This window comes from Triturus cristatus, chromosome 3_2, assembly GCF_964204655.1.
Source record: "Triturus cristatus chromosome 3_2, aTriCri1.1, whole genome shotgun sequence".
Taxonomy (NCBI): Eukaryota; Metazoa; Chordata; class Amphibia; order Caudata; family Salamandridae; genus Triturus; species Triturus cristatus.
Genome location: NC_140584.1, coordinates 916,039,140 through 916,059,341, shown reverse-complemented (window position 1 = coordinate 916,059,341; position 20,202 = coordinate 916,039,140). Strand labels below are relative to the sequence as shown.

The 20,202-nt window shown below is 43.5% G+C and overlaps 1 protein-coding gene across 1 annotated transcript in view; it reads left to right on the top strand.

Annotated features, from left to right (window-relative positions):
* Positions 1 to 20,202, top strand: part of TEX14 (testis expressed 14, intercellular bridge forming factor) — a 1,549,829-nt gene that overhangs the window by 1,419,018 nt on the left and 110,609 nt on the right. Inside the window, exon 28 of the mRNA XM_085647123.1 lies at positions 8,744 to 8,836. Within this exon, the coding sequence (XP_085503249.1) occupies positions 8,744 to 8,836 (93 nt within the window). The remainder of the gene's footprint in view (positions 1 to 8,743; positions 8,837 to 20,202) is intronic.

Sequence of the window (20,202 nt, the reverse complement as noted above, 5' to 3'; positions counted from 1 at the left end):
CCTTGGAATTGGTCTTCTCATCCAGGACTACCGTAAGTTGGGTGTCATCTGCATAGGAGCAAATTTCCACCCCCCATTTTCTGCCAATTCCGGCCAGAGAAGACACAAAAACGTTAAACAGAGTAGGGCTTAACGAAGCCCCCTGTGGGACCCCATATTTGATGGTCCGGGGGGAGGATGAGAACTTGCCCAAATGCACCGATTGGGATCTTTCCAATAGGAAGGACCGCAACCATCCCAGTGCTCTGTCCCTAATGCCTCTGGTGGCTAGTGTCTCCAGGAGCAATTTGTGTGGGACGGTATCGAATGCCGCCGAGAGGTCCAACAGGATTAGGGCAACTGTTTTCCCCTGGTCCACCAGCATTCTGATGTTATCAAGCATTCTGATGTTATCAATCCCAAATGATTTGTTCATCTGGAGGTGGTGCTGGGTGTTGTCGCCTGGTTGGAAGCACAAGCACCTTTAGTAGTCCTTTCTACTACCTCTGAAAATGCTAAATATCTAGTTTCTTTGGTCTGAAGTTTTCTTCTTGGCATTCTCTAGCAGCTGTGTTCCTCCTTTGTTTGCATGTTAGCCTCCTGTACATGTTCCCACTACTGCAATTGGCCACGTGTGTTCTGAAAAAAGTTAGGTGGGAGCTAGTAGTGCTGATTCTGGTAGCCCTGAATTGTGCCAGGATGGTCTTGTACTCCAAACTACTGACCATAAGCATTTCCCCCCACTTTGGCTTCCTCTTCTAGAGGATCTGCTGTCCCTACAATGGGTCAGAGGACTACACCTGAGCCTCCCCAATCTACACCGCCATGTATGGAGATTGAGCAGAACCAGCTGAGAGGTGTTGATCTACCACCAGAGGTGGTGGATGTAATTTTGTCTGCTAGGCTTCCTTGGGCTGCTGATACATGTTCATCACCTTGTGTGAGAAAAAGTAAGTTGACCCTTTGCAGGCTAGGTTGTCCTTTTGTTCATGTTATTATTGGCCAAGAAAGACTTTGCTTTGAGTACTGTTAAAGGTTACTTGTCAAAAATGTTGGCACCTCTCTTTGTCTGATCAACCCTTTTTATTTAGATCACGCTTTGCAATTTAAAAAAATGACTTTTGCATGTTTGCTGTAGCGTCATTCAATGTTCCACAGTTGGCTCTCAGTTTAGTTCAGACATTCTGAATATATGCTCCTTTCAATGCTCTACACAGCTGTACCCTGAGACTTCGAATTCAAAAGACTGTTTTACATTGCAGTCACTTATGCATGTCAAGTCAGTAAGCTACACAGCTTTGTCTTTTCAGTCTCCAGATACTACCTTCTTTTCTAGCAAGTTGGGAAACGTGTATCCTTTCCCCTGAAATTGGTGTCCATCTTCCACAGGGGGCACCCCAACACACTCCCCACATTCCTGAAGCAGGCGTAACACTGAGAAATGTCCTTATTTCTCCTTATCTCTTCCATTACTTCCTCTTTCTATGTGCGCTGTATTCTGCAGCATATATATAAAGTTGAATTTACTTCTAAGGATTGCTTTTGCAGGAAAAAGAGGAGAGGCTACACTGATTGGATCTACAGCATGCCCTTAGGTCCAGATTCACTAGGGTTTCTCATCATGGTTGTGTCACTTTTATGGTGCAGCTTGATGCAAAATCCTTTTTGCCATTTAATAAGCCACATAAAGCCTCTTTACATGGTTTAGTAAATACAAAGTAATGAGAGCCAATGCATAGCACTGCCTTCCGTTACTTTGTGCAGGGGGGCATTCCGTGGGTGGAGCATGGGCATTCCCATGCATCTACCCATGGACTTTTGACACAATCCCAGATTTACTAAGGAGGGTAAACCTGGGAGTGCACTAAACGCTACTCCTCCCTAAAGCAGGCATAACAAGGGGAAATATCCTTATTACACCCTTTTTACGTGTGAGGCATTCTGCAACATGCATAGGAAGAGGACATTGATTCTAAGGATTGTTTTTGTTCAGGAAGGCATCCCTTCATACGCAAAAACAATCCCACCTGTAAAGCAGACACCCTTGCAGCATGGTGCGAGGATGCCTCCAATGGCACTACTGTGTGCTAGCTCTAGTTAACAGCAGAAATGTGCCATATCTTAGTAGATATAGCTCATTTGTGCTGTCTCCCTTTCACGACGCAGCGTGGCAATTTTGCTCATTGCCTTTTTCCTAGGAAGGCCTGCACTGGGCAGACGTGTTGTCTGTCAGCCCTTTCAGCCTTTTTGAGTTGACTAGGCCAGCTGTCCTAATTCAAATACCCTGTTTTGATGCGTTTTCTCAAAGGTATGGTCCACATGTTTCTTCCCAAACCGTTTTTTATATTCAATGCCATTATGTATCTCTTGACCCTGAAGATGATCTTTCTCATCAGTATCACCTCAGCTCGTCGAATGAATGACTTTCAAGCTCTACATGCCCTACCACCCTGCACCTCCTTCTTCCTGGATATATTGGTGCTGAGGCCTAGAGCGGCCTTTCTGTTGAAAGTTGTGAATGCTTTTGGCATCGGACAGTTTACTACTCTTCCAACATTCTTTGCCGTACCACGACACTTGAAAGAGGAGGAGAGACTCCTTTGGAACCCAAAATAGCGCTCATCTTTAACATTGATCGCTCCAAAGACCAGCGGGTGGGCAATCAGCTTTTTGTGGGTTCTTCAGGACAAAGTAGAACAAGGGAGTTATAACAAAAAGAACTCCGTCCAGGAAGATAATCCTCTGCATTAAGATTTTCTACATGATGGCCAAGACGCAGCCTCCAGACCGGACTGTAAGCCCATTCTACCAGGGCCAAGCCTGCTTTCAATGCATTGGCACATGGCGTTTCACAAAGCATCACTACCTTGGCAACCAAGGCCGACGGGAAGGGTATTATGGCTGTTCAGTCCTGCATGACTTTTTGGTCTGAGTCACCCCACTACCTACTAAGGAGGTACTGCATGGGTATCTATGTGCAAGGTGAAGAAAATGTGTTTAGAAACATCCATCAGAAGACCAAGGGGCATATCAGCAACAACCGGCGATAATTATCGCTAAGCGCACTTAGTGCTAGGATAATTATCGCCGGCTAGCGTGGATTTATATCGCTGAGATAGCGTGCTATTAGCAACGCTTATCTCAAAAGCGATAAAATCCTAGCGCTAACTGCCAAACGTGGCGATAGCTTGCTGATAGGGCCTCACATACTTAGCCACCTTACATACGCAGGCGTAAAGAAAGTAGCGATAACAGAGATTATCGCTACTTTTCTTGTCGCTGTGCTGCTTTGCGTGAGGCTTGATAATAGGAGAAATGTCGCTTAGCGACATTTCTTCCATTATCCTGGGGAGGAACGCCCACTTTGCATCTCATTAGAGATGCAAAGATGGGCGTTAGGAATTCAGGCGCTAAGGCAAGGTTTCACGCGATAGCGTGACCTTGCTGATATAGCGATAATTTTATATCGCCGCCTTGTAAATATGCCCCATAGTTACTTACCTTCAATAACCCTCTTTCTGGTGGATATTCTATCCAACCACAGACTCCTCACCACCCTCCTGTCGCCTCGCGCTATGGAATGGACGCTTTTTCATGTTGTAGAGGTTCCAAATTATAGATCTGCACACTGGCACAAAGAGCTTGTTTTTGTTCTTCATGTCCGATGGCATAGCCAGTGTCCAGAAAGAAACTGACATTAGCATGTCAATAAAGCTATATGCAACTCCAGCCATCACTTCAAGGCAGGAGCTTTCAGCGCGTCTAATGCACTTCACGCTCAGAGGTCCATACATTGCTGAGGCTGCGAGCCCCTTGTTGTCCAACCCCGGAACACAAGAATAGAGTGGAAAGCAATTAAATAGTGAACCAAGAATTGCGATAGACAAGAAATCAATTCCGTCATGAGCAAGGGACTGACTTAAAGCCCACTCACTGCATTGTATTGCAAGTAATCGGTATGTAGATGGACCTAGGTGTTATTTTGACTACTAGAGAGAAATTAGTGAGAGAGAGCTATTAAAAGAGAAGTGCGCTGGATGCCATGGAAAAGAAAGATATGAGCTATATGTGTCCTGCATCGGCCTGGTTTCTGATGCAAAGCTCCTGATCCCAATGCACCTGATGGTGCACTGAGATCAGTTTTTTCAACCTTGCTAATGTGAGCATGTGATCCTGTCCCACAATGTGATGTGATGACCATTCTGACCCCCCTTCTGCACGTTGTGTTTACAATTGACACTTCAGAGCATGCGTGTGAAGCTCACTGCAGGGACCCCTGCAACAGTGTACTGTGGGACAGTCCACATATACGCCTCCACATGTTGAATCAGAAAGTCAGTTTCCTTTCATCGATTGCCTTGATTCTGTTGTTGTGTTCAGGAGGGGTCATGGTGCAGACAGACAACACAATGTCTCTCATCTGTGTAACAAAGAAGGGGAAATGGCAATTAGGCATGGCCTGTTTCTGCTGGTCCCCCACATTTCAGGTTTTGAAAACACCAGAGCCGAGTCATGAGGCATTTTTACTCACTTCATGAGTGGGACTTGTTTATATCCTGGTGGTAAGGCTGCTCCATCGCAATGGCGACAGACTGTCATTACCGCCAAGATTATGGTCTGCCCGCCCGACTTACATGTGGTGGCCCTTAGTTTGGCCACAGCAGAGACTACCCCGTTGAAGTGCAATGAAGAATAACCAGTCTTCACGCTGAATTGGCAAGTGCTACTGTTATATATATTTATTTAACAGCTGAAGAACAACCGAAGAAAACATCGGTTACAGAACAAACTCGCACGCTTGCAGCTGGCGAAAGGTCACGAACTGCCTGTGATGTGCCTTAAGTACTTCCCCCAACATTCCATGTGACGTGAGAGTAAACTACCAATTGGATTACAGATTCCCGGCAAGTACACTCATTGGTAGACTGCAATAACCTTAAGCGGGATACAACATCTCCCTTTCATATCAAATAAACCTTGGAACACTTTATATATATATCTGAAGCTTATATATATGTACATAGTTTGCATCAATACACAATATAGTCTTTGTATATCCTTGGAAAGCGAGATACTCTTCCAGAAGAGGTGCTTACATTCTCTTCTTGACTGTGACCCGAAACTTCATTTGCTAGTGGATTCCTGGCGCTTGAATTTTCAACTTCTACCTCGTCACCAGCGTATGCCTCACCTTGAGATGCATTGTATCTATCTCTCTCTAACGCTACATCTGACTCTGGTTTTGAAGTACGGTTGATAACACTTTCTCGAACTGAATCCTCACGCTCCATCTTCTCCCTTTGCTTGAATCTCAAATCCTTCTCTCTACTACTCAAATCATACCATACATTACTTTGATCATTATCTGCATTACTTCTTCTTCCTTTGTTAATTAAATCTTTCTGCATTTCTTTTACTTTAACTACATCCGTCTTGTGTCTCCAACCTAAATCTTGCAGAAGCACTGAACTGCTTGACACATCTTTAACTTCTCTTGGCTCATAAAACTTTGACTCTCCTTTATACTTTACAAACGGTTTCTTGAGCAACACCCAGTCACCAACAATGATGTCTTTTTCAACCGCTCTGTGAACTTTATCATGATATGCTTTAGATTTGAGTTGTTGGTCTACGATCCATTCCTGTTAAGGTTTGATAGTGCACATCCATGGGCTCTCAGAAAAAACCTACCGGTGGGACAGTTTCTACATTTTCGTAGAAACTGTTCAGAACTCCGTGATCACCGGAAGGAAGCTCAGATACTTATGGAGAAACTGCAGCAAAAAAAGTATCCTACTAAAATCATCGAGAGCGCCAAGAAAAGAGCACGCAACACCCTGAAGAGAGGCCCTGCTGGAAACCCTGGAAAGAATCCAACCACAGCAAATGATTTGTGTCACCACCTTCAACACATCCTCGAATGAAGGGAAAAAAATAATTAACAAGAAGTGGACAATACTCACATCAAACAAATTAACATATGAGAAACCTATGTTCTCATTCAAGAAGAATAGAAGTCTTAAAGACTCCCTTGTCCACACAGACACTTACCAACCAAGAAGTGACAGCCAACTGACGTTGTGGAACACGCCGCCGGTCACTGGCAACTTTCCATGTGGGTCATGTGTAGTCTGCAAATTCACTGAATCCACTAAGAGTCTTGACCTGGGCCTACACACCCCATGGGAGCAAAGATTGCACACCAACTGCAACACAGAGTCAGTGATTTATCTCATCAAGCGCCCGTGTGACCTGCTCTATGTGGGCATGACCAGCCGTAAGGTCAAGATTTACATTTGCGAACACAGAAGTACTATCTGGAGGGCTGTCACAGCAACTAGACTTACAGCACACTACGTGGAAAAACATCACAGGGACACTGACATAAGATGGACGGTGATTGAGAAAGTGAAGGGTAGTGCTAATCTGCCAAAGAGACTCTTAGACAAGGAACAACGTTGGGTATACCGTCTTAAAACTCATGAGAAGGGATTAAATGACGGCATCCTGTGGAGTCAACTCAACAAATGAATAAGTCATTACCCCCACACATCGTTACATAGGTCAAAACCAAGATTAAGCCTCCACAAAGAAATCCTCTTGGACCTATATATATAACTTGCCCTTGTACAGACTCTGTAAATACACACATTTGAACCTCCTCAACGGCTATTTTAACTTACCTATATACTACCCATATCTTGCGGACTTCTGGTACCACCACATATCGTACCTTCCTAAACACATACAGCTGCACCGTGTTCTCACGAGAAACGGCTTCACTTATTCATTTCCCCCGTTTGAATATTACCTACTGATAAAGACCTTTGTATTGTCACCCCCACCCCCTTTTTAACCTTCTCTTTAATTGATGACATGGGCACCGAGACAAACTCTCTTGTCGTCTTCTCATCGTTCACACGGTTTTACTTTTTCTTAAACAATTACTCAAGCTCCCAGACTAATCCTCTTGTACCGATTACTGGGTCTGAACTTCGATTCCCATCATTCCCAGCCCGCTCCCCACGCTCCCGTGGTAACGCCGTAGCGTCACTTCCGGTAATCTCGGGGGAGGCGGACTTCCTCCTTCCTGGGTTTTACCGCACTTCCAATACATTTAAACGCCGGCCTGGCATCTCGCCAGTGCACGAGCCGAGGACCGGAACCGCAACAGGTTGAAATGCCGGGTGAGGAAATTCATTAAAGTAAGTGCGTCAGCAGTTTTATGGCACACTCTGTGCCTACATGCCTAGGCACACATTATCAACACTTCCCGGGGCTACCTTCTTCCCCCTTCCCCCCATTGTTACCGTCATCCTTTCTAATACTATTTTTAGGACCACCCACATTATCGCTCCGGTCCTATGTGTAACGCGCAGCCCTCCCGCAGTTAGTAAGTTACGACAACAGCATGAAGAGATGATGGGCATGAGTGAATGAATGTATATACATGTGCATGGTGTTTATAAAGTCAATACTACTTCACGAGGCGGTACGTTAACTGCTGCAATCTGAGACTGTTTTTCATTGGTGCAATGTTGTTGCTGACAGCCAGTCTAGCACGCAGATAGTGTTAGAATGCGAGTAAAATCGCCACTTCACGAGGTCTGTCACATATAACTAGTATGTTACAGAACTACCTAGGATGAGTGGCACAATGAGGGGAATTTCTCCTCTTACAGAGGCATGCACACAAATGTTAGCAGGCTAATCACCATACACCGATTGGGTATGAAGCACTGAATCAACGTTTTTCAATGTACTTTTTTACGGTGTGTTTGTCCCCGATTTAATCTTTCAGATGGAGTGTGGCAGTACACAGACACACGTACACTTCACACACCGCGAGGAGTAGCTACTCTGCCCTCGCTTCACAGAGAGGATAGGGACCGCCCATCCTGTAATAGCCTTCACATAGGGAGTTCTCCCTTTGCTCTGAAGAAAGTCCGGGACCTTCGTGGCCGCACAGGGTCTTAGGACCATAATACCCTAACAAGACCCGATTTTAGATTTTTATTGACCCAGACAGACCCAAGAATAAAGGGAAACAGTGGATCCGACTGAGGTATTTTATCTTTAACCCCCCTACCTTCATCTATCCAAAGAGCTCCCAACACTGTGGTTGAGGCCACCCCAACTTTTAGGGGTTGGGGTGACCCGATGATGAAGCATGACACCACTAGGGTGTGTGAGGGTAATTAAAACAAAAAGTGCTCTTTCCCAGACACAGGATTGTGACTAGCACAACCTCCCACTAGAGAGGCCCCCCTCATTTTTTCTTCCCGGTCCTTTGACACGGACAATATAATAACAACTCTGACCACTGTTTGGTCAATTGGAGTATGTTTTGTGATTAATGTTTTGAAGGAAGGATATACTCCGAGTAAGATTTCCTCCAGACACTGGGACGTCTCCCGGTATCCTTATGTGTTAATATGTTGTACACAGAGGCCAAGACATGCACAGTGAGAAGCAAAGAGGAGCACACAGGATACTGACTACTCCTGTGATACAGCCAGCCAAGGCTCTTGAGCACAGCGTAGGGCTTTCACCGTGGCGTAACGCAAAATGATGGCCCCCTTGTAGAATGTAATGAGGGGACCTAAATTCTCCTGTACCTCACAGATATTTTTTGACCTTGGTTTGAATATGAACTTTCAACAATTAATTTTTAAAAGCAGATTAATACATCTTTTTAGGAAAAAACAGTAAGGAAAATTAAAATTGAAACTCGTCATGGATTCTTTTTTTATTCTTTTTGCAGAGCTCACTCAACACTTGATGAGGTCTTGGAGCAAATATTGGAACCTGCTTCAGGAGAACTGGTTAAGGAAGAGCTTTTCGAACGTTTTATGAGGTTGTAGTATTACACTGACATCAGTGATTTGAAATGTGATGCATTCTATTTTCATATCATTCTTTTATTTTATATGTATGTATTAGTGATATACAAAGTTTCTTTCCTCTCTGCTGAGGTGCAAGAAGTAAAATAAATTGAAAGGCAGTACATTTAAATTCAGAGTATCTTGCTGCATTGACGGTAGGTGCAATCTAAACCGAGCAGCAGCAAATGCGCATTCGCCTGGGCAGGGCTAAAGAATTCACAGCCTTGTGGACATGACCCCCTCAGCCCGGGCAAAGTCTGATGTGAACCTCCACCCATGATGAGGGGGGGTGTCACTGATAGACTCAGACCTGGGTGCTTTAGTTTTAAGTCCTGAATTGCTGAGGGCCGAGTGTCCATCAGTGACGCTCGTCACAAAGTGGGGTGGGGCCACAACAACAGAGACTTACCTCCTACCACCCAAAATGCGGCCCGGTAAGGAATTTCTTTTTTGAAAATGTTCGGTGTGTGTGTATGTAGGAGTGTTTGTGTGCACATGCATACTGTGAATGGGTGTGTGAATGTATGTGCTGGATGAATGTATATGCATGTTTGAAAGAAAGAGTGTACGTGAGTTTGTGTTATTATCCTTGTGGAAACTTGGGTGTGACACTCACGCTTGCACTGTCGGGCCTGAATCCAGGTCTTCCCAAGGCACTGTCTTCTAAATTATAATAAATGACTTCAGGAACATCTGAGTCGATTTTTATAACTTTAAGAAAAGTTGCCTGCCTTGTGGGGACCTGTTTCATCAAGTCTGTTTATATTTTTGCTCAGCTCTGCTCCTGTAGACAGAAGGCAGGACTGCAGGCTTAAACACACTTTGCATTTAACCAAACTTTGCTCACCAGAAACACACACTAGAAGCACAGGACAGTCATTTCAAAAGCAAGATGCATAAATCTATGTTTAGTCCTCAAACAAATTCATGCAAATTAACCTTTTCTCTTTTTAGTGAAATAAAACTTTACTTACATGACGCTATTGAATTTAGGCCTTTTATGTCTGAAAGTTTTTTGTAGTTTTATAAATATTGCTAAAAGCTAGTTTTGAATCCCAGAATACTTCACTATTGACATGTTATTCTTAACTGCAAATAAACAATGATGGTGCACTGCGTTGCGATACGATCTAACCTGATTTGATCATTTTTTGCAATTGATCTAGAGGCATCAATGCCTATTGTTACATTTTACTGCTTGTAACAGAAATTCAGGAGTCTATATGTTCCTTGGCTTGTGTTTGACTATTAATATGCACTATGGAATATGTTCTTTTAGATGATGGCTAGACGAGTTAGTGACTAGCATGGCGTTGTGCTAAGGGCTTTGTTCTAGCAGACAGGGAACTGAAGCAAGGTTATGGCTACAGCATAGGGAAGTTTATTTTTTGTAGAAAAGGCATTTTCTTATAAAATTTGTAAACGTATTAGAAGATATATATTCAAATATTGTTTCCCAATCCGGGGCTAAATGTAGTAACAGACTGGTTTCCTTTGAAAATGGGTGAAGGGTAATTTGGTTAACACCTGTGTGGGGCTGTGTGATTCAATTGTTGGAGAGCATATTTTAAGTACCTGTTTTCCAGACCTATGCCAACACCCGGTGGAGTGTGAGTTCTCTGACCCCAGGGAGCTTGCACTGGAGGCAGACTTTTATGGTGGATTCCAGAGGGTTTGGAGAGGCATCTGGGGGTGACCCGGAAGGAAGTGGCTTAGGCATTTCCCAACCAACGGTGGTGGGAAAGGTTTGTGGTAGCCCAGATAGGTCTTGGTGTCGTGGGAAGGGTGTAGGGACTCACGTCCTGTCTCCGCAGAGGAGGAGTGGGAAGGGGCTGAGGCCCAAGGTGCCTGAAACCCGGTCTCAGAGCCTGGGTGGTTCCATGAGGGAACACCAGGTGGGGAGCCTAGGCTGCACTGAAAGGCCACCCCTGTCTGCTCCAGTTGGGAGGGTGCATGAGTCCAGACAAAAGGGTGAGCGGGGGACGCCGTCCCCAGTGGCAGGACCAGTGGGTCAGGGGTTGCCAGCTCTGAGGTCAGAGCACCCCAGGACTGACCCTGGTGAGGCCACTTCTGGCTTGGAGGGTCTTCATGCTCTGTCAGGTGGACAGGAAGCTGGAGACCTGCGCCAGGCAGACTCTCTCACAACTCAGGAGGAGTGTGTTTCCCTTGGGGGGGGGGGGTTGGTGTACTCCCCCGGAAGTCCTGGGTTGCCAGCCACAGGTCCAGCCTAAGGGTACAGATCCTGGTTGGAGGGCCAGGTTCAGGGTGTCCCCCCTGACCTGGAGGGAGGGGTGACTGCTAACAGTCCCCCTACCAGTTTTTCTTCAGGGGGTGCCACTCCAGGTGGGAGGGTACAGTGCCCCAGGAGGAGGACCGGGTGTGGAAGAGCCCACCCCAGTCCCTGGTTCAGCCTCAGGGTACAGACCCTGGGCTGGTGTACCAGTAGCAGGATGGCACCCCTGAACTGGTGAGCGAAGTGTGCAGAACACCTGCCACAGGTGACCTGACAATTCTGGAAGGGGGTACCGCTCCAGTTGGGAGGGTACAGTGCCCCAAGGAGGAGGACCGGTTGAGCAAGAGCCCACCCCAGTCCCTTGTTCAGCCTCAGGGTACAGACCTTGAGCTGGTGTACCAGTTGCAGGATAGCACTGTTGTGTTTCGATTTAGATATCCGTATATAGGTTTTCCTAAATCATGTCCTTATATAGGCACAATTCGTATTGCCCTTATTTAGGCATAGAATCCCAGTTCTTATTTAGGCATTAGCCATTCCATCCAAATACAGGCATGGTCACCTACATCTGTCCATCCCAACGTCACAACGAGTTCTTAGAAACCAGACTCTTAAGCCTTTGGGACTTTCCCTAGCTAGGATTATTGATTTCTCCAAGAACTCATCTATTATGCATGAACTACTTTTCCTTAGGGTTTCATTAATGACGTCTTCCTCTGCCCGACTTTATGTAAATGCTAACATTCCTAAGCACCTTCCAGGTATAAATATACCTTCCCTTACCATGGCAAACCAAGGCTCGGCTGCACAGCTCGATACGGCTCGCCACAACAAGTTCGGAAGGAATTCGAGTCCCCGCCTGATGCTCTGACCAAACGCTGTCATCCCTGCTCACAGAGAATACAGCTTCCAGTGTTCTGACTCCCTTCGCCGGGTGTTAGAGTTTGAGACCCAGCAAGAGATTCCCACCTCTCTCATTCTAAGGTATGGAGCTGACTAGAACCGAGAGGGACTCTTGGCATACGCAAAACTATAGCATACCATACTATAGAATACAGCACCTACTTCTTACCTTGTACTACACTTAGGTTAGGTACACTGGGGTAGAACTATTTAAAAGCATCAAACGAGTATCAACTTTTTATGTACATGTATATGAATATATGTCATAGCTAGAAGACTTTGCTGTTGCAGTATTATTTCTTCTCACTGCTTACGCTGTACGTATTATATCTCGCATACTGTCTTGCGATTGTAACAGCTCATATCTCTTACACAAGAAACAAGACTGTTCAATAAATCCTTTTTATTGAAACGCCCGTCCATCTATTTCTGTGTAACTCTGAATAAACTTAGCATGCACGATTGACTGAGTGAAACTGTTATCTGTTGTTTCCACGATTCTGAGACATGTTCCAATTCTAAGGGAAACAAAGTTGTCATGTTTATGCAGTTGACAGAAACTACTCCCTTCTTGTTTATTCAAGGAGTTTCTAGTGGCCTCTGAGTTAGCTGGCACACAAAGTAATTAAGTTTAATGTACTCGATAGAGGCATACTGACCTCAGTCCTATGCCACAACTATAGTGTATATTGTTCCAATGCACAGAGCCTATAAGGGAAATAGGAACTACACTACATGGCGCCCAACGTGTTTGGTAAGGCACTAATTTAACGCTAGATACTGAAGTAACTCAGTTGTGCTTTTTCCAGAGACCCCTACTCATAATACACCATAAGACGTCTGGAGTGGGTAGGGTTAATATCCGCCATAGCTGAGTAGGACGAATCTCCTATGTATTAGCTGTTTGGTTTGTTCAACGTTAAAGGATACAGTGTTCCAAAATATTGTGCACCTTATCTTTGTTTCCTTGAAACTTGTTCTACATTTTTCAAAAACAATGTCCCAAAATGGGGATAATAATACAGTGACCGGTGAGGCTGCGACTGACCAAGTCGTAACAGCTTTTAATCTTACAGGTTTAAATGAAACCGATGAGGGTGTTATAAACATCCATCCAAATTTAAGGAGAGACATCACTCTAAAACTTATAAAACATGGCTTAACACCAAGAGGTGGTAGAGCAGTTTTCGTGATAGATGCACATGAATCTTTTCAGACAGAGGTATTCCATTCATGGATAGTATTCCCAGAATCAAATTCAGTAACAAAAGTGTTTCAATTCTATAAAGAAGATGAACCACATGAGGAATATATTCCCTTCGAGGATGTTGAAATTCCACTCACATACCAGGAGCATAATCTCTGGTTTAAAGGCGCCCTAAAACATTACAATCACATTACCAGGCTCGGTCCACTAGGTAGACCAGCAGCAACATGGCCGATTTTAGCCGGCTACACACCTCATCCTGACATCGAAGAGATGTCAGACGATGAATTACTCACTCAACTTAAAGAGTTAATAAAAATTTACAGACAGTTAGTCCAATATGTCATGCGGACTTACACAGTCCAACCAACATTAACTATTCCAAATCAAACCCCTCACCAGGGGAATACACAAAAAATTACTCCACAGACTTAACACGCAGTCATGGGTAAAATGCCCACAAAACGTGAACAAATTCCATTCTGAACAGCTCAAAAAATTACTCAAATCGAAGCAGTATTTTCTAATACTAGCCCTTATGAGAAACACAGAATCCTAACAATCTGTTTACCAATGGGGATCACACCACATCTGGAAGACTGCACCACTTGGGGCACAGTCTTTGCTGCCATCTATACTAAAACCCATGGCGTTCCGTCTATTGCAGTAATACCCAAAGTCCTGAAACAAAATGAATACAGGGCAGAGCCTGCTCTGAATTTAGGTATAAAATTACTAAAAAACTTCGACCAGGTCTCAACAATAATATCATCTAATATTAAAGGGGAGGCAGCATCAGTGGCGATCCGCCAACGCTTAAAGGAATTTGATGTAACAGAACATCAACAAGAACTACCCAGAATAATAGAAAAATCCTATGAAGAATAAGGCAGAGATAGTTTGGTTGGAAAACCAGTTAAATCACAACTGTCTGAAGGTCCTGAGAAGGACTCTATTAAACACAATCCTACATCTTCTAAAAAGAAGTGGGAAAATAACAAACAACATTCAAAAGAGAAACGTTCTCAATCCCGAGGTAGGTCTCCTCTAAAGGAGCCCTCTGAGAGGAGGTATAACCTCAGGAATAGGGATAATTTGAGAAAACCTGACAGGTATCAAGATACTGATACATGTTCCTCTCGTACCTTTCAGATATCGTCACAGACATCCGAAAGAAGAGGACGGTCAGATCACAAAGAATAACGCGTGAAGTCCAAAGACGATCAACACGTTCAGAAAAACAAACCAAAACATCAATTCACTAAGAAGAGGGTAGCAGGTCTGAAGATCAGACATGCCCAGAATTCTTAGAACACAACTCAAGAACGGAGAATGGGCTCAGACAATGCTGGACAGTGCAGTAGAAGTAACAATAGCTCGCCAGAACCTGAAGGAACTTCTGGAGATAGTGGACTTGAATGAGTACATCACAGTTCAGACTGTAGACACCAGGGTTAGTACTCCACTAAGGTTATATGAAATAACACTCCGGATGGAGAGAGACATACCAAGAAAAGTGAGAGCACTCTTTTGGGAGAAACTTTCAAGGGGTTATGATATACTTCTAGCAGAACAGGACTGGCCACCAGAATTTGTCAGGGAGTGCCCACATGGCGAAGACATCATTATGCCAACCTTCTCCAACCATGCTCCAATACACCTAAAATATACATATGCCAGGAAATGGGCAGTTGCCCAGGCCCCAGCATTATACAAAAATCATGTAGGATGGGATGAGGACTCACCTCACCACAAGATACCCGTAAAAAATCAACCTAATGCACAAAGACAGTACCCAATTAAGCAACAAGCTAAAAAACAGGTCAGGGAGATCTTAGATCAACTTGAATACCAAGGGGTGATTGAAACATGCACCTCATCAATGAACAATCCTTTGTTTCCTGTCTCCAAACCAGACAATACATATCGTCTAGTTTTGGATTCCAGACACCTGAGCACTTGTTCTAAAACATGTGCAGTGCAAAATGCACACAGTACAGCATTAATGAATAACATTGTGCGTAAAAATATAAAACCGCATTAGACATTTCAAATGGTTTCTTTTGTCAAAATATAGCACCTGAGAGTGACACAGCTTTCTAAATAATGCGTCACTTTTGTCGACTCCCTCAAGGGTTCAAGACCAGCCCGGGGTTATTCTCAGCAAGAGTAACAGAGTTACTACAAATTTATGATGACGAGGCATTGTCATATGCCGATGACCTCTCTCTGACAGACGATGACCTGGATAGGCACTTGAACAGGATGAATACCATTATACTGGGCTTCACCTCTGAGGGCTAAAAATTCATCTTTAAAAAATCCAGAATTGCCCATCTCAATGTCCTTTTCCTAGGATATGAGCTTTTAAGTGAAGGCAAAAGCCTGGCAGCTAACTTTTTAGAAAAGTTTGCACTGCTCCGACCTCCAAAAACGCTGAAAAACATAGTCGGTTCTAGGTTTCCTGAATTGTGAAAGCACTTACATTCTAAATTACGCAGAAAGGGTTAAACCTCTCTACGAACTAATCAAACCTAATTTCAAAATCAAAAATTGGACACAGGAACACACAGATATCCTGTGTTTGTTAGCAACAAATCACTTACAAACACACGTGCATACACGCAATTTAGTGATTCGAATACTTTCGGGTCAATGCGGATTCACCTACTTAACTTCTAATGAAGGTGAAAAAATACCAATTGCATACAAATCACATTTGTATACACAAGCGGAAATGCGCTTCACTTCGACAGAAAAATTTCTGACAGCAGTTCAAACCGCAGTAGCAAAAGAAAGAGCTCTAACTCAGGGGAAATGCATTATTGTCATGACTCCGGTACCAGCCTTAGAGGCAGTTACAAAAGAGAGCATTCCAAATGCAAAAGCTTTACATCCAAGATGGATACAATGGATTAATTCTCTTGCTGCCACAGATGTTGAATATGTTTTTGATCCTTATTTAAAAACACAAGCATTCCTGCAATATGAACATGAATGTCCTTTGCCTATTGAGATTCTCCCTCTTGATCAGTACGAATTTGCGATGGTAAATTCTGACCAATGGTCACTAAAACACAATCTCTAGGAGATTGTACAGCTCAGCGAGCTGAACTACAAGCATTCAAATTGGCACTTGAAAATACGGATTGCGAATTCACCACACTTATAGTGTGCGATTCTTTTTACTGTGTTCAATCATACAATGAATATTTACAGAATTGGCTTCAAAATGGTTTCAAAGATGCAAAAGGTTGCACAATCAAGCATAAAACGCTTTGGGAACAAGTAGTTCAGTTGCGAACGTGATACACACGCTGAGTCATCAACGTGATGGTGTTCACATTGAAGGGAATTCATTGGCTGATGAAGCCGCGAAGGGGGCTGTGCAAACGGCTTCCGTAGCTGCGATCACTCGTTCAAAAACGAGAATATACCGTGAAATATTGTTGGCTGTCAATGCTTCAAGCAAAGGCAGTGGTGCAGCATTACCTAAAAAAATTCCACTCAAATCTTCATATATAATTGATGCGAACAACGTTCCGTTTGCTCGAATCCCTGGAGTGGGGGATAGGGTCATTCCAAACATGGAACGTAGATTAGGACTAATCCTAGCAGCACATGAAGGGATAGCCTCTGCCCATGCAGGTGTTTCTGCCACAGTATCGTTATTAAAACAGAGATATTGGTGACCCGGCATTAGGAAACAGACCAAAACCTATGTTTTGGAATGTGAAATATGGCAACAGATGAAAGTCTCTACAGTGAAAGGTCCTGCGCAGACGCCCCTGTTAATTTCAGATAAACCATTAGCTTGTGAATACCTGGATCACTGCGGTCCCTTGCAGAGGGTTGGTAACTATAAATATATCATGGTCGCAGTGGATTTGTGTTCAAGGTTCCTATGGATGTGGCCTCAGCGCTCGGCTGACGCTCGAACAGTTATAAAAGATTTGAGAGTCTTTATCGGCACATACGCAATTGGCACATTACATTCTGACCAGGGCCCTACGTTTAGCTCTCGGGCTTAAAAAGAAGCCATGGCCAGTTTGGGCTTACCATTGCGGTACTCCTCTCCATTCCATCCTGAGGGAAATTCTGTTGTGGAAAGGAAAAACCGGGACATAAAGCAGTCTATAACAGCTAGGGTATTAGGTTTGGGTGATGGGTGGGTCAAACATCTTTATGGGGTCCAAAGCTCATTAAACAATTTGCCAAGAAGTTCTCTGGTGGGCACTCCATATGAGGTCCTATTTGGGACAAGAATGTGGGTTCCAGATCTCGAATGTAAAGGCACAGTGGTGAAAAATAAACCATTTGATATCAAAGATTGGTTGGCTGTTTTACAGGACTTAAATGAACTAAGATCGAAGCAAAGGAACGTGTTCCTGAAGCCAACCACCACTGGGGAAATTCCAGCCGTCCCAGCAAGGCCTGTCTAGATCCCAAAGCTTGGGGATCTAGTCAGAGAGAAGATCACGAACAAGAAGGAATTTGGACCATCTTACAGACAACCAGTACCTGTCCTAGCCGTCCACAGAACAAGAACAGTACTTCTGCCGCCCCTTGCTGGAAAAAAGGAGAAAAGATTTGTGTCAATCGAACTCATCAAACCACACTATATGGCCAATACTAAGCAGTAGGACTTGTGACTCCGACCAAGTGGCAGATGCACTCCTCTAGCTACCATCCAAGAGGTTCAGACTGAAAGACTCATCACCATCGAGAATTCAGCAGTAAGAAATGAAGGACTAAGCAACAATGCTATGGAACTCATTCCTCATGAAACCCAAATAAGTGTTCGTCCTGATACACCTGTCTACACCAACGTAACACGTGATCAACTGGTGCCAGCGATTTCAACGAATCCTCATGCAATTTCAACTATTGACAGAACTGCCTCTGGCTATTTCATTAACTTTGATACGTTTTCTGAGGATCCAAGCAAAGCGGAAACAATGCCAGCCAAAAGAACTTTCAAAGAATGAGCAAAACACTTTTTTCATCTCCTGGAAAAGACCTATTTGGTTTCACCATGGATTGAACTATGGATTATTTCTGGAATACTTTTTTTTCTGCTTTTGCTAGCTTTAGTAATGACTCTGAGCATGCTGATAAATGGAAGATATATTCACTTGGACACAGAAAGTAAAAATGTTAATTTACTTTTGAAACCACACAAATCATCCCATCGTGAAGAGGGAGACTTTTCAGCAGTGAACATCACAGCCATTCTATACAAGATGGAATAGTTTGGGACAAACGGATTATGATATATTCGGCCCGTCTGAACTTTTGAAGATTCCACACTTATTTAAGATTTCATTAAGGGCCATATGTATGAAAATGTCCATTTGCGATTTTCAAATAGCGATTTTTTGCGAATCGCTATTTGAGAATCGCAAAACACTATGTATGTAAGATTTGCAAAACATTTTGCGAATCCTACATATTCCTTAATTAGGAATCGCAAATTGCGATTCGCAATTAAGGAATACCTCCCCATTCATTCTTATGGGCCTAAAGGCCTATAGGAATGAATGGGAAGACATTCTCAATTTGCGATTTGCAATTAGAGAATCGCAAATTGAGAATGCAATTTCAAGGGTGCCAGGATGTCAAAAGGACACCCTGTTGCACCCCTGAAATGTGCATGTGTGCACATATGGAACACATACATGCCCTAAGGGCATGTATGTGAGTGACATGGCACTTTGAAAAATGCAAAAAAGTGAATTTTTCAAAGAAATCGCAAATTAACACCAACTTGAAGTTGTTGGTAATTTGTGATTCCTTACGGCCAAATCGCACTTTTATTGTGTTACTTACATTGCATTTAAGGAATCACAATTTGCGATTCCTTAAATGCAATCGCAAAATAGGGAATCGCAAAATTTGCAATTCCTTATTTTGCGAGGGGTGTTTTGTGTCATACATTGGACACTGCTGATTTGCGATCGCAAAAGCCGAAATTCTGCGAATTTCGGCATTTGCGATCGCAAAATTGCCTTCATACATATGGCCCCAAGTGACTTTATTACCTCCAGTACCTATTCTGATGATTGGGACTTTGAGACTGTTAATAACATGATGTCTGATCTAGAAAGGTCTGCTGCATTCTCTAACCATGGATACTTAGAGGGTTCAACAGACTATGAACAGCTTTATTGTTACAACCACTATGGTCATCATTTCTTGCATAGATCTGCAACACCTAGAAATGTATTTATGTATAACCAATGGGAACAGTGTCCTACACCACCAAGGGGTAGCTCAAAAACGTTTGCAATGAAGTTTCCATATTTTTCAGGGTACAATACATCCAATCCGGAAACGTTTTACTTTAATAATGTTAACAAAACAGGAACGAAAAATATGTTCACTAATACAAAGCAGATTCATTCTGCAGCCTTTATTGCCCAACTGTCTAGACAGGGTTTCGACTTTTGGAAAGACACAATTGACACAAAATCTGTCTGGGGTACAAATGATTGGCAAGTGCAGGGAATAGAAGCTTTGTTTAGAGCCTGCATCATCCCACAGCAAATAATGGTTTTGAATGACACTGTCCAACAAACGTCTTGCCTTGGGTTAGCCAAGATCAAAGACATGAACACAACGTCCATACCTACACCTGCAAGTAATAGCACTACACAGGGGGAGGTCGACGTACATAATATTTTACAAAACAACAGATCAGATCCTGAATGGGAAAAATGGTTGCTCTGGCCCACAGACACAAACATCTGTCAAGAAAGATTCCTAAACAGAATACAGGGTTTTACAATCAATAGGCCAGACCCACTTTATGTTCAAAGACAGCATCCAGGGTTAGTAACAACACACAGGGCCCGATTCACAGAACTAACTTAAGACAAAATCCTAAACTTACTACCATTTTCGTATTCACAGAAGGTACTTACTCATTTTGGTATTCACAGAAGTTAGGAGTCCTAAGTTTAGGACTCCTAAATGCCTTCTGTGAATACCGAAAG